The sequence below is a fragment of the Cyanistes caeruleus genome, chromosome 6, assembly GCF_971803275.1.
Source record: "Cyanistes caeruleus chromosome 6, bCyaCae1.hap1.1, whole genome shotgun sequence".
NCBI classification, from domain to species: Eukaryota; Metazoa; Chordata; class Aves; order Passeriformes; family Paridae; genus Cyanistes; species Cyanistes caeruleus.
The window spans coordinates 12,064,475-12,091,544 of NC_141706.1; the positions used below are offsets into that span (position 1 = coordinate 12,064,475).

General features: G+C 36.2%; 1 protein-coding gene across 1 annotated transcript in view; it reads left to right on the top strand.

Annotated features, from left to right (window-relative positions):
• SLC17A6 (solute carrier family 17 member 6) overlaps positions 1 to 26,351 on the top strand; it is a 28,928-nt gene extending 2,577 nt beyond the window's left edge. Inside the window, exons 2-12 of the mRNA XM_023928817.2 lie at positions 733 to 985; positions 1,968 to 2,086; positions 14,559 to 14,673; positions 16,639 to 16,726; positions 16,826 to 16,912; positions 17,828 to 17,970; positions 19,969 to 20,118; positions 21,395 to 21,527; positions 22,220 to 22,330; positions 23,766 to 23,893; positions 24,235 to 26,351. Coding sequence (XP_023784585.1) covers positions 733 to 985; positions 1,968 to 2,086; positions 14,559 to 14,673; positions 16,639 to 16,726; positions 16,826 to 16,912; positions 17,828 to 17,970; positions 19,969 to 20,118; positions 21,395 to 21,527; positions 22,220 to 22,330; positions 23,766 to 23,893; positions 24,235 to 24,567 — 1,660 coding nt within the window. The 3' untranslated portion in view covers positions 24,568 to 26,351. The remainder of the gene's footprint in view (positions 1 to 732; positions 986 to 1,967; positions 2,087 to 14,558; positions 14,674 to 16,638; positions 16,727 to 16,825; positions 16,913 to 17,827; positions 17,971 to 19,968; positions 20,119 to 21,394; positions 21,528 to 22,219; positions 22,331 to 23,765; positions 23,894 to 24,234) is intronic.
• The last annotated feature ends 719 nt before the right edge of the window (positions 26,352 to 27,070 follow it).

The following is a 27,070-nucleotide window of genomic DNA, read 5'->3' on the forward strand; positions in this document are numbered from 1 at the left end:
GAAACACCATTTTCAAGTAAAACCGAGGGAGTGAGAGCAAGGGGGCAAGGAGGTAGCGCTTAAAGCTGCTCTGGGAAGGTTAAACCCGTTAAGTGATCACACACTCACAACGTGCAGCTGAGCACTGAGGTCTTTGGGAAAGCCTTCTCCGGAGATGCCAGTTCTTGGCTGTGTTTTCTTTCACTGCATGTGACAGCCATTTTGCAAATCTAAAATAAATAGCAATATCGCACTCTCCTCCTCGCTCGTCCCTCCCATCATTTTCGCTTAACATTTCTTTTTTTTTCCCAGACCTAAAGCGAGGTGCACACCAAGATCGCTCCCTTGGTGCTTCTAGCACAGCAAGGAGGTAATAAAACCTCTAGAAGCCCGTTTCTGTTTCTGCGCCTCTTGGGCTGCCCAACATGGCGCCTCTGCAGTGGTTACAGATGATGTCTTCTTGATACGTCCTACATATTTAAGCAGAAGTCTTTAATGATAGATGAGGAATTCTCAGCTAGAGCTCCTCCCTGGGCTGCTGCGGAGGGGTGGCGGGGGGAGTTGAGGATGACTAATCATGACTCCCACAGGTAATTGCTAAAGAACAGTTGAAGGTGAATGGGAAGCAAGGAATAAATCCTCAATCTCCAAGCCAAAGGAGTGAGAGGAACGGTGAATTTAAACCTCCAGCTCCCCGAAACTGTTGTGCCTTCAGACGGCCAGGGTTTGACTTTCCCTTCTTGTGTCGGGCAGAGTCCTAGAGAAGAGGCAGAAGCCCGGGGACACCATCGAGCTGACTGAAGATGGAAAGCCCATGGAAGTGCCCGAAAAGAAAGCCCCGTTGTGCGACTGTACCTGTTTCGGGCTGCCCCGGAGGTACATCATTGCCATCATGAGTGGATTGGGATTCTGCATTTCCTTCGGGATCCGATGTAATTTGGGAGTAGCCATCGTGGATATGGTCAATAACAGCACCATACACCGAGGAGGAAAAATTATTAAAGAGGTGGGAGCCTTTCTCTCGTAAATCTCACATCCTCCCAGTACAACACTCAGTGAAACACCTCAACACAGGTGGGACAGGCTCTGGATGGTTTCGCCGTATTTCCCCCCACCTGAGTGCCGATGCTCCCCGGTCCCGGGGCTGGCGGCCCCCCTCCCCCTGCCCTGCCCCGCTGGTGCCCTTAAAAGGACGGAAATCCCGTTCTTGACACACAAACAATTTCTACCGATTATTTCTACTTTTTCGTTTCAGTTTCTAGACCCAGTTTGTGGTATTATTGTGCGGGCAATTTGCCCCTCGCCCTATCTTTTTCACACAGCCTTGAAAAAGGCAGATATCTCCTAAAATAAACGTAGGGGATGGGAGAAGGAGGGTATCGAATAAGGGACTGACAGCGGGTGTACCTCACCTTTAAGGAGGCGGAGAGGTTTTGCAGAAATATTTGAAAACACCAGGGTGAATTTGCTTTGACAAAAGGCTTTAAATTATAGAGCCGTTTTAAAGCGAGTTAATAGTGTGGTGAGAAAGATGTGACAAATGCAGATGAGTCTTAAATACCCAAATTCACAGATAAACGCCCCTTACGGCTCGCTGGCCGCACAGGCAAGAGGTGAGTTCGGGCTGTGCGCCTCCAGCCCCTGGCTGCGCAGGGCTGTCTGTGAGCCGGGGGTCCCGCGGGTCCCAGGGATGCCCGGCTCTGCCCTGCCCGACCCCGTGATCCGTGCCTCGGGGTCCCCCTGCCCCTCTCGTGTCCCAGGGAGGCACGGACGGTGGTGGTTCTATTGCTATTACTGGGTTTGTTTTGCCTATCTGGCGGGCAGTCCGAGCGTTTGCCGTGGGGGGCCTGGGCAGAGCCCGGCGCCGGCACCGGAACCCTTTCGATTGCGCTACGGGTAAAGCTGCTGCTGGTGAAAGCTCTGAGTGGCACAATTACAGCCTTCCTCCTGTCTTTTTCTCTTTCTTTCCTGGTCCTTTGCATTGGAAGAAAGCGAAGTTTAATTGGGATCCCGAAACAGTTGGCATGATCCACGGCTCTTTTTTCTGGGGATACATAATCACCCAGATCCCCGGAGGGTATATCTCATCCCGACTGGCAGCGAACAGGTAAACACCGCCTAAATAGCTCCAAGCCCCGTCCGAGCCCGAGCCGGGCCGGGCTGCGGAGCGGCGGCGCGGGGGGAGCGGAGTTGAGCTCCGGACCGCCGGGGCTCCCCTGCACCCCCGAAACTTAACCCCCGCTCAAAGGGACTACCTTAGGAAGGGAAGGACCTCTTGCATGCGATCCGGGAACTCCACTGTGATGGTGCATTGCTCTCCCTCCTTCAAGCAACCCCCTGGTTTTGCGGGGGTATCTCATGTTGGTTTCTTTTTCCCTTAGACAGTCACTTAAGGAGGTTGTAGCAATGATGTTCAAACAACACATATTCAGAAGCAAGTTCAAAAATACATTATTTCATCAAGGGTTGAGATTTATTTTTTTTTTTTACTGTGATTGAATTAAAGAATTTTATGATTTTTCTTTTAATGGAAAAGAAAACCGTCAGCAGAAATTTTACATTAAAGCATAAATTAATTTAGAATGGTCGAAAAACATGTTTAAATGAGACTTCCACAATGAAAAGAAAGTGCAGATGGTCCGGGGACTTAAGGACTCGTTTCTATGGTGTCTGGCAATTTTTCAAGCACCCAGGGTGCGATTCTACCTGTTAATTAGATCCACTGAGTATTCGAGACACATGAGGCTTTCACATCGATGTTTAATGCCACAGGCTCATCATTTGCAGAAGCAGCAAAGGTCCTAGTGCCACTCTTCAAACCAGTACCACACTAAGTGCAAATGGATACTAAACTCAGCCATATATACCTTTAACTCTTCTCAGGATGGGCAACATTAACGGTAAGCCTGGATGGGCAGAGAGGCTTAGCCTGAAGAGCAAGATGGTTTATGTGTGCTTGAGACTGAGAGGAAGGAGAGAGTGTGGCTAAAGCAAAAAATGGTCTCCTCTAGACAAATATCTTTTAGACAGATCTACAGTAGAAACGAGTATTTACAAAAGGAGAGATGCTCTGTAACTGAGAAAATCACTAATATCCTGCCCTTAAAAACAAATAAATCAAACCACAATTTTTAAACTGGGGTATCCATTTGTCTTTCTGTTTACAAGTGCCATCTTTCTGATAATGGCTCAGAAATGTAAAAGGCTTTTTCAAATAGCCATTAACAGCTATTTAAAGGGGTTTACCTTTTCTTCCTCCTTTAATTATTTTTGTATATTTACACAGTCTGTAGCTCCTCAGGATTAACTGGAGTTTTGGTTGAGTAAAGGCTGCAGAATCTGACCCAGAAAATCAAAAGCTGTCTTCATTCACTCAAACAACATCAGAAAAGCTATTTGAACCAATTCAGATGTAAAGTGATGCAACTACAAATTTGCAAGACAATGGCTGGGTCATTGCCAGGAAAAGTCAGTATTGCCGGGAAGCACACAATTTGTGTTCAAATCAGATTTTTTCTCTTCACAAACATTTACATTTATGACAATAACTGAGGACTATCCCAGTTAAGCTAGACGTATTTTATCTAGTTAGGTATTATTCCTGTGGAAGCACTTCATGCCTCAGGCATCTCTCTGTCTATATATTCTGTAGGGAACCCGGGTTACTTGGGGTATCTGCCCCAAGTGGTGTGATGAAATCCCTTCTTTTCTTTTTGTCTTTTTCACAGTCAAGTCAGTGACTAACCGGATTAGTGATATTTACCACATTGGGAGACTGATGATTATCTGGCTAGAGTTTATGAACCTTTCAAAGATTCAGATATTTATGATACTGCTTAGATTTGCTGTGGTCTTCACATTTCATCAGTGATTTGGGAATATGTATAAATGCTGGTAAACTTGTGGGTAGAAAAAGATCCAGCCAATCAGACAATATATTAAATTTTTGATTGACTGAATGCTGTTCAATATATGACACTTGAGTACAAAGTAACACCAGAGAGGGAGGGACCACTGAAAAGCAGACTCACTGAGTGGTATCTTAAGCCATGTGGGACTAGAAACACATCACAAGCTTCCAGCATAATGCTCTACTAAAGTAATCAGTGTAATCCTAGAATGTTTATTTTTCTTTATTTAGTGCAATGAGTGTATTTAAGTCAATGATGTTGTTCTTGGATTTTTGTGGGTAATTTGGACACATTCATATTAGTGTGGGCATTGAAAAATTAGAGATTCCTTTAGAGATCTTTAACTGCTTCAAAAATGACAGTATAAAGTGATGCCTAGTGAAAGAAACAGCAAGAACTATGTATTCAGGACACATGTATATAAAAATATTGCTAGGAGGTAATCTGATTGTAAGTATGCATATAATTTCACTGGAAAAATTGCTTGGTATAAGTATATCCTTTAGTCCTCTGGAAAGAGATGACAAGAATCAGCAATTGATAGCCATATCAAAAAAATAAAGGTTAAATAGTAACAATAATGACTACCCACCACGGGTCCGACCAGAGAAATTATGTGATAGTTTTTTTTCATTGTTTTCATTGTTTAAACTGTTTCATTATATTTTAGCTATTGTTAAATGTTTGCAGTAGAGTGATAATTAAGCAAAATATAAGGGATAATCAAATGTTAAAGGCTGTTGCCATAGTGAATTTCAGGCTACATGGTCCTATTAGTAAGCACGTCTTGTTTTTAATCTAGAAATTTAATAATTTAATTCAAATTGATATTCCTTATTTCACATTCATGCTACTGCAGCTGACTGTGAATAAAATACCTGCTGTGCTGTCACACACACATGGAAAGGTATGAAACTACTTGGTTTTATCACCTCAAGATAATTTAAATATTATATTTTAAGCTTCTGATACACCCTTTAAATATTCTCTACTTTGGAAATCTATAACAAACCCCTTGCCCTACAAAAAGCAGTACTAAAATGCTGTGGCAGTATTTCCTTGCTGATTTCCTAAGTGAACTATTTAAACATTAACTGTAAATCAGGAAAGATTCTCTGAAATTAACAGGGCATTGTTAGATTACACAACAGAGAATCAATTCCTGATGCAGTTATATATTTAAAACAGAAATGCTAGTTTTCATATATTTAAAACAGAAGTGCCAAGCATTCTTTCAAAAGTAAATCTGCAATAATCACAGACTATTTTTTATAAAACATAGCTGAGTGACCATTTTAGCTCATTTGTGTATACTCACACATAAGAACCTTCTGTCACAAAGAGACACAAAGGAATAGAATACCAATTTTTAAAAAATATAAATCACCTGTGGTAATGACAGATTTCCTCTTATCTGTCAAAGCTCAAATCCTGGCACTATTCACATTAAAAAAATGTAACTACATGACTATACTACATTTCTCTATAATGCAATTCTCTCTGATCTATGTTGAACTCAGTCATAGTCATTCTAATCTGAATGAAATTATACAAATTAACATTTCACTTCAAATTAATCTTTGTTTCTCAAGTGCCATTCTTCTTGTTATTAAAGGCTAAATCCTTCTTCCCAGCAAGAAATCTGATAGGATTATTTGTGTGAATAAAATTAATGATATTTCAGACAACTCTCAGTGCATCTTGTCTCAGATTCCCACAGATTTTCACTGAAACTGTCATTAGCATGTCAGTGAAATCAGAATCTCTCTTAACTCAGCTTTAATGACAGCAAGCATAACAATTTAAGGTAAAGTATTGGTTTAGAAAGAGGAATTGTTCCATTCTTTTAGCAGGTAGGCATATTGTGTGTTTTCTGTTTTGCAAACAATGATTAATTCACAGCATGAATAGGGGATTAGTGGATGATTAAACAAGTGCCAATTTCAGAACTTCTGTGGACTTAAGATGACCTTGCATTGTGAGAGAAACACCTCCAGAGCTGAACTTAACAACCCCACCTTTCATACTCAGTCCAAAATCCTGCAGACTGAACTGGTCTCAGATCCCTGGCACTGGTGTGGGGCTCATCTGTTTCCAGGCAAAGAAGCCAATATTGCAAAAAAAACCCCAAGACTATTTTTTTCACCCTACTGCATTGCAGATTCTTTTAAGTACCAGTCTTTACAAGAAGGGGACTGGGGAAACTGGTAGCTGGAACTGCTTTTCCCTCTGCCATATGGTTCAGGGTTCTTCCATTTTTCTGTCATGAATGATGAAGCTGTTTTCACAATTTAATGATGCAACGAGGGATTTAGATGGGGGTTTTGCTTGATAAAAGGGGGCCTCAGATGTGTGACAAAAATTAATAATGTATCCAAGCCCTTATTATACTAGATTAGATGGCGGGAGGTCGATTTTTACATATTAATGCTTCATGAAGGGCTTATAATAGGATTTAGTATGAAGAGCACAGAGACACATCCCCCTCCTCCCATATACACATGTGAATGAAAATAACCTGTTTTATCTTGATTTAAGAAAGCCAAATAAAGCTGTTATACTATGGCTTCTGGCCACAGACTGTTTTTAAAGAGGTTCTGTTTTAAGCAATTCTCCTATGAAGCATGCTCAACCTAGGACTGGTACTTGGGAATAAGTGTTCATCTCTAATGGCAGAGGTAGATTATTCTCTCTGCTTTTTTGGGCAGCTGGGTTCATCTACCACTCCAATTTTCATGGCATAATCCCAGTTTTTTTAGCCCTATGTTGTTTTATGCAAATAAGGGCCCAATTCAGGAAAAACCACTACATTCTATCTATCATTTAGGAAAACAAATTTTCAGAGTGAGCATTTCACAGGGATATGTTTACAGTAGAGGGGTCAACAGAGTCATAGGGGAAAATCGCCTGTACTAGACAAAAGTCAGAATGACTATATGCCACAGAATAGCTAAACAATATCTCCCCATAATGGCTTAAATTCTACTTAGTTATTTTGAAGTACATAAACATCAGTAAAGGTTATCCTAAGAAGGGTTATCAGTGTGATTACAGACTGAAAAAGACAACTAGATTAAGACAAATATTATCAGGAGTATACAAAGGTTACAAAGGAGATGAACAAGTGACATGATAGTTATATAACTAAAAAAAAAAATCAATACAGGTAGCATAAGTCTTCCAAAGGAGTGGTTACTCACAGTTTGCAGTCAAGGAGGTGAATATGAAGAAAGCTGAAAATGCTTGGAGAACAGCTGGGGGAAAAAATGAAAAAAAAATATCACACTATTATCAAGCAAAATTAATATTTTCAGAGTCAGTAAGAACACAGTTTATATTTACGTGCATTGGAAGCAGGTGAACCATCATTAATGGTGTTTAACTTTTTAGGTTTCAAGGCACCTCAGGCTAGAGTGTTATAGGCTAAAATGTTATTTCCTCTGGTACTGAGAAGCAGCTGTGTAACACTACACTGACAAAGATGGAATTTTGGAACTAATTGAATACAGAAGGGAAGAAATCCTTGAGAAACAAAATGCAGACAACCAAATTTATCCTTGATTAATTTTTTCATGACTAAATATAAAATTTTCAGAATTTAGCCCTCCTTGTTGAGATGTAACTACAAGAGTTGGGTTATGTTAGAAATTTGGGCTTATTTTTGCATTTCATCCCCACTGATAAAAATCCTTTGAAATCCTTATCAGTATAAAGTTCACTACACAGTTTACATAAAATTACACCAGATACTTTCAGAGAATCCTAGAATGGCTTGGGTTGGAAGAAACCTTAAAGATCACCCAATTCGAACCCCTGAGGCATGACACCCCTTTCAGAATAAGCCAATAAAGTGACTTCTAATTTATTAGGATTATATCATCCATATATGTCAATGCTGTCAAATAACTTTATTCCCAGTTCTCTTCTAGTCCTGAGTTTCCACAAATCCTTACTGCATTAACTGTGGTATCTAATATATAAAACAGTCTCTGAAACAAAACCCAGAGATGCTTCTGACCATTAATTGAAAGGCATGCTATGCAACAGGTATCCTTAATCACCTCTACTTGCTTTGTTACGTCACCCCAAAACAATTTGTACACCGGGTTATGCAAAACAATATTATCTACGTTGGTTGCATAAAAATGCTAGTGTCACTGTCTCTTTTCTCTGAAGGAATCTGCCTTTGCTCTGAGCAATCCTGATGAAATCAGCTGTAACATGTGGCCCATATATCAGAAAACACTCCAAAAAGCAGTACAAATGTCCAGCTTTTGAGTCCAACATATAGTAGTTATCCTCCCAAACAACTCCACAAAACATCTTAAAATTAAACCTACAGATGATTCTTTTGATAAGTGTGTTATATATCTCTAAATCAACAGAGACAGAGACAGCCTAAGCCTTGCATGTTGGTAAGTTGATTTGAATGAGATAGTCCTGGTTTGAAACGTTATCTAGCAGATAACATATTTAAAGAGCAAGCTGTCCCAAAGCAAATGAGCTAGAAGGAATGAGTTGGAGCTTTGTCTAGACATATATAGATATGTGTTGTAAAACTGCAGGTTGAGAGATTCCCCAGGTGAATTCAGAGAGGACAGAGAGAGGATTGGTAGAAAGAGCAAATGAATGAAGAAAAAAGCAGACAAGGTATAGAGATCTGAACTGGTTAGTAATGCAAAAGAAAGAAGGCAGGATTGCAGTTGTGGAAACTGAAGAGATTAAAACCATTAAAATAAAGCAGCATTATATTGGGTATATGAAGTAAAAAGTTGGAAAGGAAAAACTACTACTAAGTAGGGCAAATACTTATAACTTCTCAGATGGAACATAATCTGTGACAGTGCCCAAGTTTTTATAAAACAGACATTGACATATCAAAAAGTAGGTCTGCAAACATGCAAAGGAAGGTGCAGCCTGAAAACTGGGGTCTTGGTAGGAGTCAGTGGCAGCAGTGGGGTTTGAAGAAGGCAGAAAGCTGAAGACCTTCAGATTGCTGATACACATTGATTTAATCTCTGCACGGCATTTCATACCAGTGCTTGATCTAGTCCCTTGTATCATCTGTTTTGCTAAAAGTCCCATGAATATTTTGGGATTTTTTCATCTTCCAACCTGGTAGACCAAACTGTAGCAAATTCAGGTCATCAAAATATACATGTTCTGTATCAAAGTCTTAGAAGGCCCTCATTACACATACCCGTAACATCTCTATGGGTAGAGATATGCTTTGTAAGAAGGGAAGTGTTAAGTGTCAATTAAGCCCTAAAATTACTATATATGAGAAGAAAAATCTAAGTGAAAATCTTGATCATAAACTGTAATTGGCAGCAACATTTACAGAAGAAAAGATTCTGAAAAGCTGCTATAAACCCACAGACATTCCAGTTAGATTCTATCTTGATTCTTTCTAGATATTAGGTTTTACTGGAAAAAAATGAAGCATTTAATATAGCATTGAGCCTTGCAGTTCCTCTGCAAGACAAAATTTTCTTTGGGTTGTATAAAAATATAACATAAGCATGTCCATATTGTGTTCCTGCCCTTTGCGGAAGAAATTGTGTCACAGATTAAAGACAATAAATAGAGTCAAAGAATACATTTTAGAAATCTTGAGCTGACAGAATAGCCTAAAGCCACATTATGTGATATATACTCTGCTGCTCAGATCTGCTGCTGCACTAAGACTCTCCCAAACAAGCACTGTTCAAGAAAGAACAGCAAAGGAGAGTCAAAACCCAGCTTAAGTTTTATATATGTTTCATAAAATAAGTCTTTTTTCAACATATTTCATGTGATTTCTGTAAGGAAAATGTCAAACCAGCTCACCAACTTTAATCTAAATAAATTTCATTTATTTTATAATGAAAGATTTTTTAAATCTAATCTTTAGATTAGGTTGGGAAAACTTCACAAGAAAGCTCGTTTTTTCAGTCCTCTTTATTTTCCACCCTCACCTAATACATTTGTAACTATGACCAAGGAAAACGTTTTATCACTGCTTACAAATCAAGTATTTGGTCAATACACATATTCATTTTCATCCAATGAAAATAATGCTTTCTAGAATATGATCAAGTGTAGAATTGTCAAGTGCAGATGTTTTTTAGAAAAGAATATGTTACATTTTCCATAGGTTCCTGTTTACAGTCAGAATAAACTACTTCATAGTATTTTGAATTTAATTTATTGTAGTTGTGCAAAATGCTCTCGCACATACCCACACACACCCTATGCTTCCCTAGAAAACTAACTAAATAATCAAGCTTTCCTATTCAATAGATAGACTTTACATGAAAAGATGATCAGTGGTGCTTTGGAGGGAAAAATTATTCAGTTACAGTCCTGAATTAATTTTCTATGGAAGCCATTGAATATTGGTAATTTTCAATGCAAATCTGTTAAAATACATGCAATGGTATTTTGTAGTTGTGACCAAGACTTACTGTTCTTTAATTATTTTGAATTTTAATGAAATTATGTTAATAATTCACTGATACAGCATATATTTACACAACTTAAAACTATTTTTATTTAAACAAGCATTTTCTTGTTTAAATAAATATTTAAAAATCCATTTTAAACATGCAGAGTTACTTTTAAATTATTTTAAAGCACAAATTTAGCTAAGGTACTTCATATGCTTTAGAAAAGATGCATTCAGTATCTTTAAGTTTCATTCTCTTGAGGTGACTTTACTTATTCAGGGAATAGAGACATCAATCATTGTGTAATTTTCCAAATATATTAAAAATTGACATAAATAAAAATAGTGGGGAATCAGAGAGAATTAATTCCATCACATACACATCTAAAAGTGTTTTTAGTTTTATGAATTCTTTGCAGCAATTTTCATTCCCAGTCACTGGGGTAAAAGGATGTCTGTAACCAGGACCCCTTATTTTCAGATACCTGATATGTAACTCAATATGTCTTCCATCTGGCTGTCAGCATTTGAAGTGCACTCTGCTCAGCTCTCTTTTTGAGCTGACACTGCTTCCAGCTGAGTAACAATATCTGTAACGCACTGCTTATGTAACGGGAATTGCCTGACAAAGGTAGATTACAATAGTGCTGCTGCACAAATGCAGAGATTAGAAATCCAGAGATGAAAATACGTATATTTATTTTAGTTTTGTTCAAAAGAGAAAGATGAGCAATTGACTTGAAACACAAACAGATTAATTCCCTATTCAACCTGATTCCATTCTAAGCACTTCTCCTGAACTGTCAAAGTAATTTTCTTTCTTTTCTCCCATCTCAAGTGTCTTACATTCAAATTGCTATTATTACTGCTTATATTACAGGAGGATTGGGTCACAGTTCATGACCTTTGAGGCCAATGTCAGCAAAACACTGAAGATCAATGCTAGATTCTGATTTTTGGAACTGGGTCTATCCAGTTTAGAAATAGATAAGTAAAGCATAATTTTTTTGTTTCAGGACTGCTTCTGGTCACTTATTAGGACCAGAATTTATCAGGGTTTTTCCCCCCTCTCCTTGACATACTACTACTGTATTTATTGTCCTTTTCTATATATGGTTATTTTCTTCCAGATATAGTTGCAGAGTCGCTGATTTTGAGTCAGAAAGGAATTTTTTTGCAAGACTTAGGAGCTACTGAAGACATGTCATGTCTTCATGCCGTCATGTCACAACATTTTAATTCCATGCTAATGCAAGGTCCAAGAATTATGGCAGTGTATTACCTGCTTTATCTCTGTGATATAACACTGTTTTCCCACAGTTTACCTTCAGTCTGCTAAAAGCTCTTAGTTTGTGCCACGGCATTAAAACGTTTTGTGGGGTTTGGAGTATGCCCAGAATGAAATAGATTTTCAAGGATACCTCTGAATGAAAGTCCAGCCACATGGATTTCCTAAGCTGAGCTCAGCCCAAGGGACACCCTGCAACAAGGCTTGGCTCACTCCAGGGCCCAGCTGTGGAAACACAGCTGACCAAGGTACAACAGGGCATAGCAGCTTCAAATCTGTGTGTCCGATAAGGCAGCTCTCCATTCAATGTGGCATCAAGCAGGCAAACAGGTACTTGTATAAAAATATGATGAGGAGTGGAGAGGAAGGAACGCTCCTAAACAAGCTGGAACTGTGTTTTGCAGGGAATTATATCTGTCTGAGAATTAACATTAACCATCAGTGCATACAACAATGGAACCACACACACATTCAATTTGCCATGAAAACAAGAAATCTGAGCTTTCTAACCCATTGCTGAAGTTAACTTTGTAGAAAAATTGAGCAAGATGCAGAAATTAAACATAAAGGATCATAAGTCGCTAGCTTAATAGACAGAAAAAATGTAAGCAGAAAAAAAAAGGATTATGCAATTTGACAGTTTGATGTGTGAGTCAGCAAAATAGTTTAGAAATGCCCTAGAAACAATCAGAATGTTCAATTTCCCAATTAAACATATTCAAATATGAGATGCATTCAAATATATTTTGATTGACTGCAGGTCAGATTTATTTTTACTTGATCTAAATAATAATAAATATTGCTAATTGAGATATTTAAAGCAGTAAAACAGTTTTTACAAAAAACAGCACTATATCAATATTTTGTTAGGCAGAATTTAGAATTTATGGAAATAAACATAAGAAGATTAAAGAGCAAAAAGGAGAAATACTTATGATATTTATGATTGTGCACTGAGGATGCAAAGCAAATATGGGAAGATTTATTTGCTCTTGATTAAGATTTGTAGAGGAAATGGACTCACTGAAATAGCCCTGCATGACATCAAGAAAAGAATTAAAAGCCATTTCTTGTGAGAATCATAATTTAACTTATTCTACTTTTAAATCCTTATATTTTTGGGGAGAGAGAGGAAATCATCCTTATAAAATATAGTTCAGAGAGAGAATTGACTCACAAGTAACGCTGTGGAATTATTTCATCATCTGCACCCTGATGTAACTGAATATTCATCAACACTATGTCTAAATACAGGCAAGGTTTTAATTTAGAAGAAGCATGTCTCCAATCATTCCTTCAGTTACATTTTCCTTTGTCTTCTAGAAGGAACAAACTCAAGGAAATATCTTCTCTTTAGTAAACATGAGAACAAAGATAATTCTGGGAAATGCAACTTTAAGTTGTGTGCAAATAGAAGCCAATTTCAGGTACACGTTTAAAAAACTAGAGTAAATTTCCTTGAAGAAACAGTTAGCTACTGGAACAATTTTGTAAATCTCATCCTTATAAAGACATAGCATTTTTTAATATTCTATCTTCACATGATTTTAACAGGACAAAACACCGTTGGAGTTTATGTGATCATAAGGAGGTATAAAATTGTAAGGAAATGAAGTGCATGTAGTTTTGGGGTGGAAACTTACACATAAAGAAATCAAGAGTTGAAGAAAATTTAGGTCAAAATAGTCCTCACAGTGCAACACAATCATATGCCCAGACAGTCCCGGCAAATGTATTGAACATGCTGACAAGCAAAGCCAGATATACAGTGTACAGGCAGCTAAATGTTGTCTAACTTGAGATGGAGATCAAAGGGAACACTATGAGGAGAAAAGATTAAGAGCTCTTTAGCAAATCTTCCTTATATATGTATCAAATAAAAGTGGCATATATTCAGTTTGCTATTTGAAGATTTGTTTCAGACTGTGATTGTAAATACAGAATGTGGAATATTGTGTCTTTGAGGAGAATTTTTGTCCTGCTTCTTTAGCCCAAGCATCCTGCATCTGTAGCCCAACATCCGTTTCTCACCAACTTAAGTCACTGTACCAGTTTCTGAAGAACTCAAGCAAAGGTCAAAGGTTTCTGTCAAATCTGTTCCACATCAGAAAAAGTGATGTCATATGTCATCAGATTTATATTTGCATTATATAGCTTTATAAAAAAAAAAGACACAATAATGCTGGAGAAAAGGTTTCTTCCTACAATAAGTGGATATTAATTGAGTCAAATGAAAATTCAGTCAAATCAGTGGAATTGAAAATAGATCACCACTTCATGCATTTATTTAGACTTTGTAATGTGCTTTATTTAAAGTTAGGATGCTGTGGAACCAAAAGGAGCAATTTTTAGTGAGTAGCCTCTGAAAAAATAGCAGTAAGAATGATCTGTTTTCTACAGATATGTGTTTCCAGATTGATTAACTCTAGTGTCTAAGAAAATCCCAGCTCTAAAATTCTGCCTGATGCTTCTGCCCTGTATGAAAGTGGATTCTCTTCTGTTTTATAAGAAATGAATGCATGGTGACACTTCCTTACAGAAAGAAAGATAGAAACTCTTTTACTGACCATCTGTTTTAGCAAACCATTTGGAGACAATTTCTAGTTTTGTTTCCAGAGGGTGGAGTAATCAATCAGATTTGGTTGAAATTAGTGTGAAAATTAAAGTAAAGTGGGTGTTTATAGGGAAAGTAATATCTATACCTGTGATTGCATAAGATATATATCCTTAGGAGGTTATGCTAAATAGATAAATACATCCATGTTTGGTCTGGGTCTTACCAGACAGATTATTACACTAGATGGAAGTAGACACTTATCCAGTCCAGTCAATATATTCCTCATATACAGAACACATGTAGAGAACATCTGTATTGATATATGAGCATATGTAGAACAAGCCAATTGGAACAACACTGAAGTTTCTTACTTTCCCTTTTTTCCCACCTTTGCAGAGTATTTGGCGCTGCTATACTGCTGACATCTTCCCTCAACATGTTAATACCATCTGCAGCCAGGGTGCACTATGGATGTGTCATCTTCGTTAGGATCTTGCAGGGCCTTGTAGAGGTATGGAAAAATTATATAACAAATAGTAAATGTGATAGATGTTTGTTAGCCTTTAACTAGCAATTGTAGCTTTGGAATGAAGAGAGAAATGGTTTTGAAGTTATTACTGATATTGAGTATAAACAATTTCAGTGTATGAATTATAGCTATTTGATTTTTCTTCAGCTATAAAACTTCATGGCAAAGTATTCTCTGGCTGAGAAGCCAGTGGGATATGCATTTAGCACTGACATTTCACTAAACTCCTACACTGCATAAAGCTTATACTGGTGTAATTCTCAACAATTACTTGATGGTCAGCATCCTAGAATAAACATATAATAAAAACCTAAGGTCATAGCTTAAGTCCTGACCATGCCATGTTTTTCTTGGAATGAGTAAAAGATTTACTATAATTTAAAAGAGGAAAAAAAATAATTGAGCCTCGCCTCACCTCATCTCCCCTTCCCCTTCCCCTTCCCCTTCCCCTTCCCCTTCCCCTTCCCCTTCCCCTTCCCCTTCCCCTTCCCCTTCCCCTTCCCCTTCCCCTTCCCCTTCCCCTTCCCCTTCCCCTTCCCCTTCCCCTTCCCCTTCCCCTTCCCCTTCCCCTTCCCCTTCCCCTTCCCCTTCCCCTTGTAGCTGGTTCATTGCTCCTCAGGGCCACAAAGCTTCTGTTGCATTAACTGCTTTTAGCTACTGTACTTTATTGTATTAAAAGATTCCAAAAAAGGGTGCAGAAACAGCCTGAAATTTAGGTGACTGTGAAATAATTTCTTAAAGCATATGTGTATAAATTTGGATCCATTCCTGACAAGTGATCTGCATGCACAGAGGGTATGTTTCACTGCAAATGTGAGAGGACAAGAAGCAAGTGGGCAATGAATCACACAATAAAATACCTATTGTAGACTCACACATTTCTCCAATACTGTTCAAAGGAATTATGAATGCAAAACATTCCAAACAGGACTTTTTAAAAAAGGGTTGTGATAAATAACAATAATTTTATAATTATATATTTTTATTTTTTTAAATGATAAAATACCGAAATAAGCAGTAAACTGTGTACAGGATCTTTCAAAACAAAAAAAGTGATTTTACAGAAGTGATTTTTCTGCAGAGGCTCATCCTCTGAATATTTGTGAAACCCTCAGTATGCAAAAAGTTACTGGATTTTCTAAATTTTAGAAATTTTTGGAGGAACAAATTATCAGATTAGGAGAAAAATGGATCTATATAACCTATATAATATATATTATGTATATGTACCATAATTCTTAACCAGCAATTTGTGTACAGTTGCTGTACATTTCATATAACAACTTCTAAATTTCAACACAACAGGTTTAGTTTTTCTATTGCTAAGTCTAGTTTTGAAGAGAGACCTAAAAGGTAGCTGGTTTCAAATCAAGTCAAAAAATATCATTCAACTACTTGTTTTACATGGTCAAGAAGGTTCATTAAAGACTTCTCTTAAAAGTATATTTCTAAACAGTTATAGATCTTATTTCCTAGTTTTAGAGCAGTGGCACTTTAATCTGGATTTCCTAGACTATACTTTAAATGTTAGATTAAAAAAAATAAGGGTTGGATAAATCAGTCCTGCATTAGAAAGACTTCAGAGGGTCTGTGTTCCCATCCTTCCTTTGACTCTGGTTCTTGTGCACTAATACTTTTACTCTTTAATTATTTGCAATTCTTTCCTGAAAGGGGGAGGGGAAAAAAAAGGAAACATGTTTCATATTTGTTTCATATGGTTTCCTTAATGATTTGGAGTGATATACAAAGCCCATTTCAGCTTGATTAAATATTGACATTTTTCTGTGGCTGTGCTCAGATTTTGCTATAAAAGTACAAAGCATTATTATTACTGTTATAAAAGTACAAACCTCTTGTTTATAGCAATTAAAAATAAAAACTCATTCAAAGACAATTAAATGAGTGACTGACCAGCATTAGCTAACTTGTGGCACACCCATTCCCCAGGGGGTCACCTACCCTGCCTGCCATGGTATTTGGAGCAAGTGGGCCCCCCCATTAGAAAGAAGTAGGTTAGCAACCACTTCCTTTTGTGGTAAGTAACTTTGTATTTTTGACTTCCTTCCATTTGTAATGCACAAATGTTTTGAAACTGATTTTTTCTCCCTTTTCATCCACATGTCTTGTTTTGTAGGTTCCTATGCAGGAGCTGTCATTGCAATGCCTTTAGCTGGGATTCTAGTGCAATATACTGGGTGGTCTTCTGTGTTCTATGTGTATGGTATGCATTTCTGCTCATTTCACTCCAGTATTGTATGATCTCATTCTACCCTTTCTAAAAAAGTAAAAGCTACTGTTAAGAGGACAAAAATCCCAGAGAAGTGGGACTTCTAAGATAAAAGTACAGTCTAGACAAAAGAACAATGAAAGAACAGAATTTAAAGAGTATGAAGAAAGCAACCTAATTAAATAAGAAAAGCTAGCTCATGTTCAAACCTTCATCACCTTTATCACAAGGAAAACTTCTGTGCAGACCTATAGTATCTCTGCTCACAGTAACAACTCTCACACTGATAAAACTGCAAATTTAGAGTAGCTTCCCTGATTAAATTGTCCTGATTTTTATCTGAAGACCTACATAACTTTATTCACATCAGTTTTGTTAACCTACACTGACAAAAAAGAATGTCCCAAGGGAATTAATTCTGCATTTATGTGAATTAAGTGGAAGCATTATAAAAATTTGATGGACTACTCAGGAAATGCATTGCTATTTTGAAAAATATTGCCAGTCTTCTATTTTTCAGGGAAAAAAATTAGTGCTGTAATCAAACAGTAGCATCTTAAAGCTGAATGAGCCTTCATTTACAGTTTGGTGAAATGAAATGGAAGCTGTTTCATTGCCTTGTATTTTACAAATTGATGTTAAGATCATTGAATATTCACTTCCAGTGAAATCATGCTGTAAATGAAGCAAAGACTACTTCACTGTGCTATAGTTCTACATGTATTTTGAACAAGTATTATTCACAGTATCAAACTCTCTGTTGGAGAGTTATCTCTACTGAGAGAACTCAGTAAAGACACACTGACAACAATTGCCATTTAAATTTGTTGTTATTCTTCTCAGATTATTCTTCTTTGTTTGCTGTTTTACTGTGTATTTCTTTTTAAAGTCTTTTTTTCCATTCCAAAGGGAGCTTTGGTATAGTCTGGTACATGTTTTGGCTTTTGGTTTCATATGAGAGTCCTGCAAAGCATCCTACAATCACAGATGAAGAAAGGAGATACATAGAAGAAAGCATTGGAGAGAGTGCCAACCTCTTAGGTGCAATGGAAGTAAGAATATTACCCACATGAGATATTTCCAATGAGACAGTAAGAAAAATAAACATCCCAGCACCCATATAAAGACAACAACAAAAAAAATCACTCTCCTTTAAGATCAAAAAGTGTATTTTGAGCAACTTGAACAAATGTGGTCCTGGGGGATGGGAAGATCTTAAATCAGCTGGTGGATTTCTGGGTGGATACTGTTTTTGCACTAAGAGAACATAGGTTTCAGTTCTTCTAGCAGATGACTCATGGAATTTATGCCTCTCTTTCAACTCCAAATTATAAAAAAGAGGTACAGCTACATTTGAAACTGCAATTTTATTTAGACTTATATCTTGAGCTGAAAAGCCAGTTTCCTTCTTATAGAGTTATTTCTGGACGGTTTTAATCTTCAGAAAAGTAAACTTCAGGAAAAGCACTACTCAGTGTCTTTTGAGGTCCCCAGAACATCAGAAAATGCCAATCTGTATTATTTTATGTTTTGTCTGCTAGAAAGACTGCAAGTTGCAATAGAGCATGCTTTGAGATCCATAAGAACATTTCCCGTTGTTGCAGTAATTTTGCTGGAGACATATTATCAGTAATATAATCTTAGTTTTGTACTGGTTTGGTTCTCAAGAACTGCTAAAAACCATGTATGGACTCTGAATTTTCCAGCCATTTACCATTCCATTCATGAAAAAAATCATATTAATTCTGTAACTGCTGAAAGACTTTAAAGAAGCTATTGCCATGTTTGCCCACTCAGGAAAATTAAAAAATTGTTTAAGTCTCACTTCATTGCTTAAATTTTTGCACTATCCATTCCCAGTAGACCCTCATTATGTTTTCTATTTGGTCAGAACACTGGTTCTAGATTGAACTCATGAATTAATAATTTTTGTCTTTGTAAAAACTTTGTTTCATATTAAATAAGGAACTGAAAATATTAGAGCCATTTTTTGATAGCTGATATTTTAAGGTGTTATTGAGGGCCTGTCTTAGGTGGTATTCAACAGCATTCAGCAAGGTTCATGGTTTTGAAAACCTGATGTAAAATGAGCTCCTTGAAGGATGTCCATACAATTTGAACTGGGATTGTACGATTTATGTCTATTTTTTATTGTGGCTTTTTAATTAAACTTTTTTTTTCCAAAGTGATTATATTGTTTCAGTAGTTCAGTTGCCTCTAAAATATTTAAGCTGAAATTCTTCTCATACCATCAAGTTCGATGATTTTCTGGCTGGCTTCTCATTAATTAAGTCAATTAATCCTTTCCTCTCATTTAGGTGTAATTTAATAGGTATACAGGGTGTTGCACATATCCATCTATGGACTGTGTTTCTTTGAAGAAAAGCCAGTGTTCAAATCAATAGTAGACTGAATTCAACCTGAATTATTGCTGAAGTGATTTTCAAACACTTATCTGGGTATGGATCCTGTGTTTGGATCAACACAGATGGGTGGAAGCCTGGGCTTGTGGACAGGTGCTGGAACCCAGCAGGATTGTCCATCTGTCTTTCTCTTTTTCTTTATGCAATTTATTTTAAAAATACAATAAAGCAAACAAAAAACAATATTGACCAAGAAGTTTCAGCTGAGGCTTGATTTAAAAAAAAAAAGTAGAATACTACAATTAGGATTTAAATGCTAAAATACATGTTTGCAGCAAATATGAATGAAATCACGTAGTTACAATGTCAAATCTGACTGTTGCTTTACATATAGCAACATTGTCTTTTAAAGACACTATTTAAAGATGTTATTATTTAAAATGTCATTTAAATACATTATTATTTTGATGTATGTTCATGTTTATATGACTGAGATAAAAGCCATTGTACATGAGTGTTGTGATACAATTAAGTATCTCTGAGTTTCTCTACTTGTGCATTTTGTAGTAACTTTTATGTTGTGCATATATGTGCTTGTTGGACCATAGCTAAAAAAGGGTAAGGAAAGGGAAGATGGATGGTTGATAATGATCAACATGGTAACTGGATCCTTTTTCTATGTTTCAGAAATACAAAACACCATGGAGAAAATTTTTTACATCTATGCCAGTCTATGCAATAATAGTTGCAAACTTCTGTAGAAGCTGGACTTTTTACTTGCTGCTAATTAGTCAGCCTGCTTACTTTGAGGAAGTGTTTGGATTTGAAATAAGCAAGGTATGTAAAAAGAATGTAAAGCTTTTATCTTAACTAAGTAAATATCAGAGCTACATTCATAGTATTTAGGAAGAACAGGAAAGAAAAGTGTTACACATCCTTATCATGGATTTATATCTTAAATCTTACTCATTCCAGTTGCTGTTTCCTTGACTAGCATGAATGAGTGAAGTAACAGTTATGATAAAGGATGAGATAGGGAAAGGTGGAGGCAGGATGAGATTTAGTGATGAGCTACTTGGGGCTACATTGCAAGTGCTCAAAACCAGATGTGCTTGGTATTAGAAAGGTGTCAGCTGACCCATTACACTTTGTCCCTGATGCCCATGGGGTTGCAAAATCCCATCAAAGCAGTACAGAAAGCATTGACAAATGTATTTTTCCAGGTGTCTTTCAAAAAGCAGTGTCATCTTGTTCTAGGAAGGATAATATTTGTCACCTCTCTGTATGCCACTTTAATGTGGTGAGAACTGCTCTCCCTTTCTCATGTAGAAAGGAGAAAAGATGGAGGCAAAATGTGAGTATAGGGTTGATGTAAGGTTCCATGTGATTCATATGAAGTTTGGATCAGACCTGTAAGGTAAATATGAATACACACATATAATCTATTGGAACAGTCATCACAAAGTACTACATCTTATTTTGCTATGTATGTGTAGTACTTAGAATATCACCAATGGATATTTAGTATTTTATCTTTCACTACATAAAAAGTTTTTCAGACATATCTTTTGCTCCCATGCACTTTGCAGCTTAGTCAGAAGTCAAAGACAAATAGCCATTGTGCACGTGATGATTATCCACAGGGAATCTGTCTAGGTATGTGAGGCTTACTGCAAAGCTGCAATGAACACCAAAAGAAATGTAGCAATTTGGTTTTACATGTTTGATCATTAATATTCTGAAAATTCTGAAAAGGGAACTCTAAGTGAGGGGAAAAAGCTTTAGCTTAAATATAAACTAAGAAAAGAATCTGTAAACAAAAATTGTCATGGCATCAGAGGGTCTTATAAAGTCTCACTGGACTAAAATAAAATAAAATAAAATAAAATAAAATAAAATAAAATAAAATAAAATAAAATAAAATAAAATAAAATAAAATAAAATAAAATCTTCAGATCACCAGTTTTGTTAATTTCATAATCCAACACTTTTAGTTTTAACACAGGGAGTGACATTGAAAAGAAATGACTATTTAGCTTCTGAATGCTTCAGAAAATGAAGAATAAAGGTTTTCTTATGGTTTATACTTGGCTAATTCTAATTTTAATTTTAGGTTGGTATCTTATCTGCTGTACCACATTTAGTGATGACAATTATTGTTCCTATTGGGGGACAAATTGCTGACTTTTTAAGAAGCAGGCAGATTGTTTCAACAACTAATGTGAGAAAGATAATGAACTGTGGAGGTAAGTCTTTGTATTTTATTTAAAAGTTTGTTGGAGGGATTGAATGTTCATATTGTTTTCTGTATAAAATAAAGAAACTGTACAGTTGTATGTTCTTAGGAGGCAATACTTTCTGCACTTTTTATGTAATGCAGATGTTGTTACTAAATAAAAGAAAACACAGGTGCTCCCAATCACCATTTCCATCTAGTTACTTGGTATTTGGAAAACAATTTAGACTGTTAAAGAAATAGATGAGCTTTTGGAGGGTAATTTTCCTACCCTCAGCTATTTACTCAGTCTTAGCTCCTTATCTAAGCACCAAGAGAGCCTAGACAACTACCTGAGATTACATCCTTGGCTTCTGAGATGTTAAAGCCACATTAGCTGTGGTAAGGGCTGGAAAATTCACAAGCAGGTTAAATCTATATTCCCATGAGAGTTGGCTGGGATGACCTAACTACATCACAAGTGTTTATTTTTATCTTAAAACTGACAGAAAGTAGCAATAAATTAGCATACAGAGAGTAAAATAAGTATTATTTAAGAGAGGAAGAACATATGTTTTATAGAGATGAAAGAAATACCTGATTATATCCCACCTTGAGGTAATGTTTTATTTGTGTTTCTATGAAATATCACAGTATCCTAACACCTGCATTATTTGAGAAGTAATTAAATCTGATGCCTGGTTTTATTTATTATTTCACCAGGTTTTGGTATGGAAGCAACTCTTCTTCTTGTGGTGGGATATTCACACAGCAAAGGAGTGGCTATTTCATTCTTAGTGCTTGCTGTGGGCTTTAGTGGATTTGCCATATCTGGTAAGATTATATTACTATTATTAATACTAAATTATTTTATCTTAAGAGACAGGATATCTAGCTTTGCTTTTATTCATGGGTACTAATCAAAAAACCCACTCACTTTGAAATTCCCAAAGGACATTATTTATGATTGTTACAAAGGAATATACATTTGATATTACAGCTTTTATATTAGATTATTTTTGTTCAAATAATTCAATCCTTTCCATATTCATCACAGCAAAATAGAATCTCTTCTCATTAAGAAGCTAATGTACAGATTTTTCTTGAAATCAAACAGAAGGCATATGGACAAGTATTACACAAGGATACCTAAATATATGTCTTTGTTTAAATAGAAGTATTTTTTTCCACTATGTATTGGTTATTGGTTTGTTAATATTGTATTATTTTATTAATTTGGGGCCTGTTAGTATTATATAATTTTATTTTGGGGCGTAATTACCAGAATTTCTTTTCTGAGATAAAGTTCAGCTATTCCCCTTTCCTGCTGATTCATCAACCCTTTGCCTTTGCCTTTCCCCTTCCCAAGCACAAGTCACCTGGCCTCTCCTTGTTTTCCCACTGTGATTTTAGTATCCTCTCCCGTGCTGGCTCCTTATGTCTCAAAAACGTTCTCTTTCATTTTGTGCCAAACATCTAAAATCTCCTCTAATCAAATCTGTCCTTAATCTCACGTCTTCTTCAAGGTATCATTCCTGTTTTGTTCAATTTGGGAAGCGTATTGAACTTTCCCCAAGCTGATCATATCATACTGCCTTCCTTTTCCCTTTTACTATCTGTATCCAAAGGTTTGGTTTCTGATTCCACTTATCTAAGTATTTATTTTGGGAACATTCATTATTCCTCTTCAGATTATTTAAATAGTTACTGCATACATTTTCAACAGAATTGTTCTGTGGAAAATGCAAGAGAACAAGTAAATATCTTTCAAAATTAATTAGTAATTCAGTTATAGATACTGCATTTTTTCTCCAATTTACCACTGAAGAATAGAAAAGAAGTCCTATCTGCTGGTCTGGTGACAAAAAGAAAAATGTGAGTAATAGGGAAGGAACATATTACAAGCATGAAGAAAAAAAGACATGTTATTTACATCATGAAATGAGCGTGGAAGGGACTATGAAATATAAATTCTTTTTCTGCCTAAATATTTCTGGGTTCTCCACAGAGACACTTCTGGGAGGTTTTGGGGTTTTCTTAAACTGCAGTTTTGGGAGAAAATTAACCTGGTATCCCTTTAAAATATTTTCTTAAAAGAAAACGAAAATCCAGAATCTCTCTAGGAATATTTAAGCATTATAAGTCTTACAGAGGTAAAGAAATGCAATTAAGCAGCCCAAATATGTTATAGTAAAAATGTCATGTCACTTATCTCAACTGAAGTACTGCTCTGTCTTGGTGTGAATGCTCACTGACCTTTCTATTGCAGGATTCAATGTCAACCATTTAGACATTGCCCCAAGGTATGCTAGCATTTTAATGGGGATTTCTAATGGAGTCGGGACCTTGTCTGGAATGGTTTGCCCTATAATTGTTGGAGCAATGACAAAGAACAAGGTAAATGGAAGTACAGTTTTCGAATCTTGCAATTGGTTTCAAGAGAAAGACCTTTCTGTAATACAACTTGCCAGGATATCCATACATCCATATTGGAGTCTGGGACTTGCATCCAGGGATACAAATTTGAGGCAGGCTTCACTATATGCCCACTAGGTTGATGCTTTTGTGAGCTGATAAATTTTTCAAAGAAAGATGGATATAAATATTTCTAAAATATACACTTAAATGTTTTAGCTATGCTTACTATCACAAACTCAATCCCTAATTTAAGTCTTCCAGCTCACAAGAGTTAGGTAAATCTATGTGCTACTCTGATTAAAAAAATTACTTTTTTACAGACACGTGAAGAATGGCAGTATGTCTTCCTTATTGCTGCCTTAGTACACTATGGAGGTGTGATCTTTTATGGCATATTTGCTTCAGGAGAGAAACAACCCTGGGCAGACCCTGAACAGACAAGTGAAGAGAAATGTGGCTTTATTCATGAAGATGAACTTGCTGAAGAGACAGGGGACATTACTCAGAATTATGTAAATTATGGTACCACCAAGTCTTATGGTGCTACAACCCAGGTCAATGGTGGCTGGCCTAATGGCTGGGAGAAAAAAGAGGAATTTGTACAAGAGGAAGTACAAGACTCATACAACTACAAGGAAAGAGATTATTCATAACAAAGCTAAATATTTGGTAAATTTTGTAGTGTTTGTGATTAAATTCATTGTGATTGTTTGCACACAGAAATAAAATGTGGTATAAACTTGTAAACACATATCAAACAGGAAGGTCTTACTGTAAAAAAATACATCAAAGTGCAATCTGTATGAGTTGTGATGTTATCACTTTCATTAGGCTATATTTGTTCTATAAACATTAGATTTTTAAGGGTTTACTGGTCAAAACTATAGAGGCAAGTAGATACTTTACAATATACAAGAGCTAAAACTCATAATTAAAGATTAAAGCACAATTAAGCAACCAAGTTGGCACATCTAATGCTCTTTTTAGAAAGCCAAAATTACTTGATCATTAAAAATGCACTTATATATTTGTTACACTGTATTGAAAGAGATTGTGTTAAGGACACACATTTACTCAGTGCAAAGTAGGAGTTGTGTGTTTAGTCTAGGACAAGAACTTTCTTAAAGAAGAAAAGTTGAGTCCTAGGCATTTATGAGGATTGATCCAGTTCCTTTAAAGTAATTGTATCAAGCCTAAAGAACAAATAGGGCATATTGTATGTTTATTGTGATAACATGCTGCAGGCTACTCTGTGATAAAGGAATGAATTATTTAGGAGTTTTATACTGAATGTTTGGGCACAAATTCTTATTTCTATTCTTTACAGAATCTCATGAAATTATAGACATTGTCATGTTCTTCCCTGCATTTATCAACTAATATAAAAACAATATAAAATACTAAGTCTGACTTTTCAGACAGCCTGGAAAATCTCTTTATCAAAAAAACAAGCTTTATTATTCTATTATTTACAGTATTTTCTGAATTTGTACTGGTGTCTTTAGAAAGAGGAAAAAAAACCAATATAACATAGAAAAATATAGTCTTTTACAAAATTCCAAAGAGAAGTTTACTATCAGCAAGTAGCCCTATGAAAAAGGATGCATTTGTTTTGCAGAATATTTTGAAACCAATAGAAGAAACAGAATAATTTAACCCTTATCCTTCCCTTAATAGCTTTCATATTTTTACACATCATGCCACAGTTGTATACATAGATATGTTTATTGAAGATACTGTAATTATAGAAATTGTTGTTATTTTAGAAATCCCTGAAATAAAAGATGTATTTGTCTTTCAATCAAACCTAAAAATGGACACTGAATATGAGTAACATAAAAACTCACAATAAACCAAAGTGGTAAATAACTAGTGTTGGGTTGAAAGAAGCCAACAAGCATTATGCTTGTCTTTTTAGCATAACTCAACAGCGACTGCAACATTAGTGTACCAAGCAATAAGTGCAATGCATTATGAAGTGCATAATCTTCTAGATGATATATTAACCTTCATTTAGCTTGTTGTATATACTTGGGGTTGTTGGGATTGAACCAGACTGAACCAACTGAAGTTCACAACACCAGACCACTTCTTAATACTCTAAAATGACAACAATGATCCATTTCTTAATTCAATCAAATGATTATTATTGTATGTAATAATCCATTCTGGATTCTTGGTCTGTTCATTGTACTGTGCTAGTGATTGGAAACCCTGCTACCGCAATATACAACTTGAGGATTGTTTTTTCTCCTTTTTTTAATGCAAATCATACCTTGACTTTAAGAAAAGAAGTATTTTGCTTTGTGCCTCAAAGTGATGTAAAACGTGACCATAGCTTTTGCTGTGTTTAATGAAAAAGATGTGGACTGTGTCACTTTTGTTGCTGCATAAAGTGTTAATAAAATGCTCTATTTATCCTTTTATATAAAAAAGACCACTATAGCTTCTTGTAATTTTTAGATGTGTTTTAATATAGATGACTAAAATTGTAGTCACTGCAGAACAAATTCTGCTATTGACATGGAGAGAGTCTCACAGCTGGGAGTTCTGCTCCATACCCAACCTTTCATATTGTTCTTGCCTCCAACCATGTGCATGCCTGTGGTGGGGAAGGCACCTGTCTCAAGATTGTTTGTCCTCTCATAAGGATGGTTGCCATAGGTGTGGAAGAGAAAGGAGCAGGAGGATCAGTGTGACAGATACAGTGAACCTAGGAAGAACAGACTAATCTGTGCTAGTGGAAAAGCTGGCATAGATCAGCATTCTCTAAAGAAAATGAAAAGCTACACATTGCTGTTTGCAGAATTTTTCACTTTCTTGATTATGCAACAAGGCTCCTTAACTGAAACATACTACTTTCCGTCCATTTTTTAGATAAACTCCACAGCAATCTGTAACTTAAAGAAACCCTATATTAAAGTAAGTATTTTTCTAGCAAAATTTTTATTTTCGATAAGTAGTAGAATAATGCAGAAACATCAAACTGAGCAAAAGGCTTCAGAACAGTAATCAGAGCAGTAACAAGCCTCGTGCTTTTCACCAATCGGCTGGTTGCCATGAGATGCTGAGTCAGTTAAAAAACAAAGTTAATGCTAACTGTTTTGATGGACTGGTGTGATGTTGCCATAGAAACTTTCTGAAAGATTCAGAGGT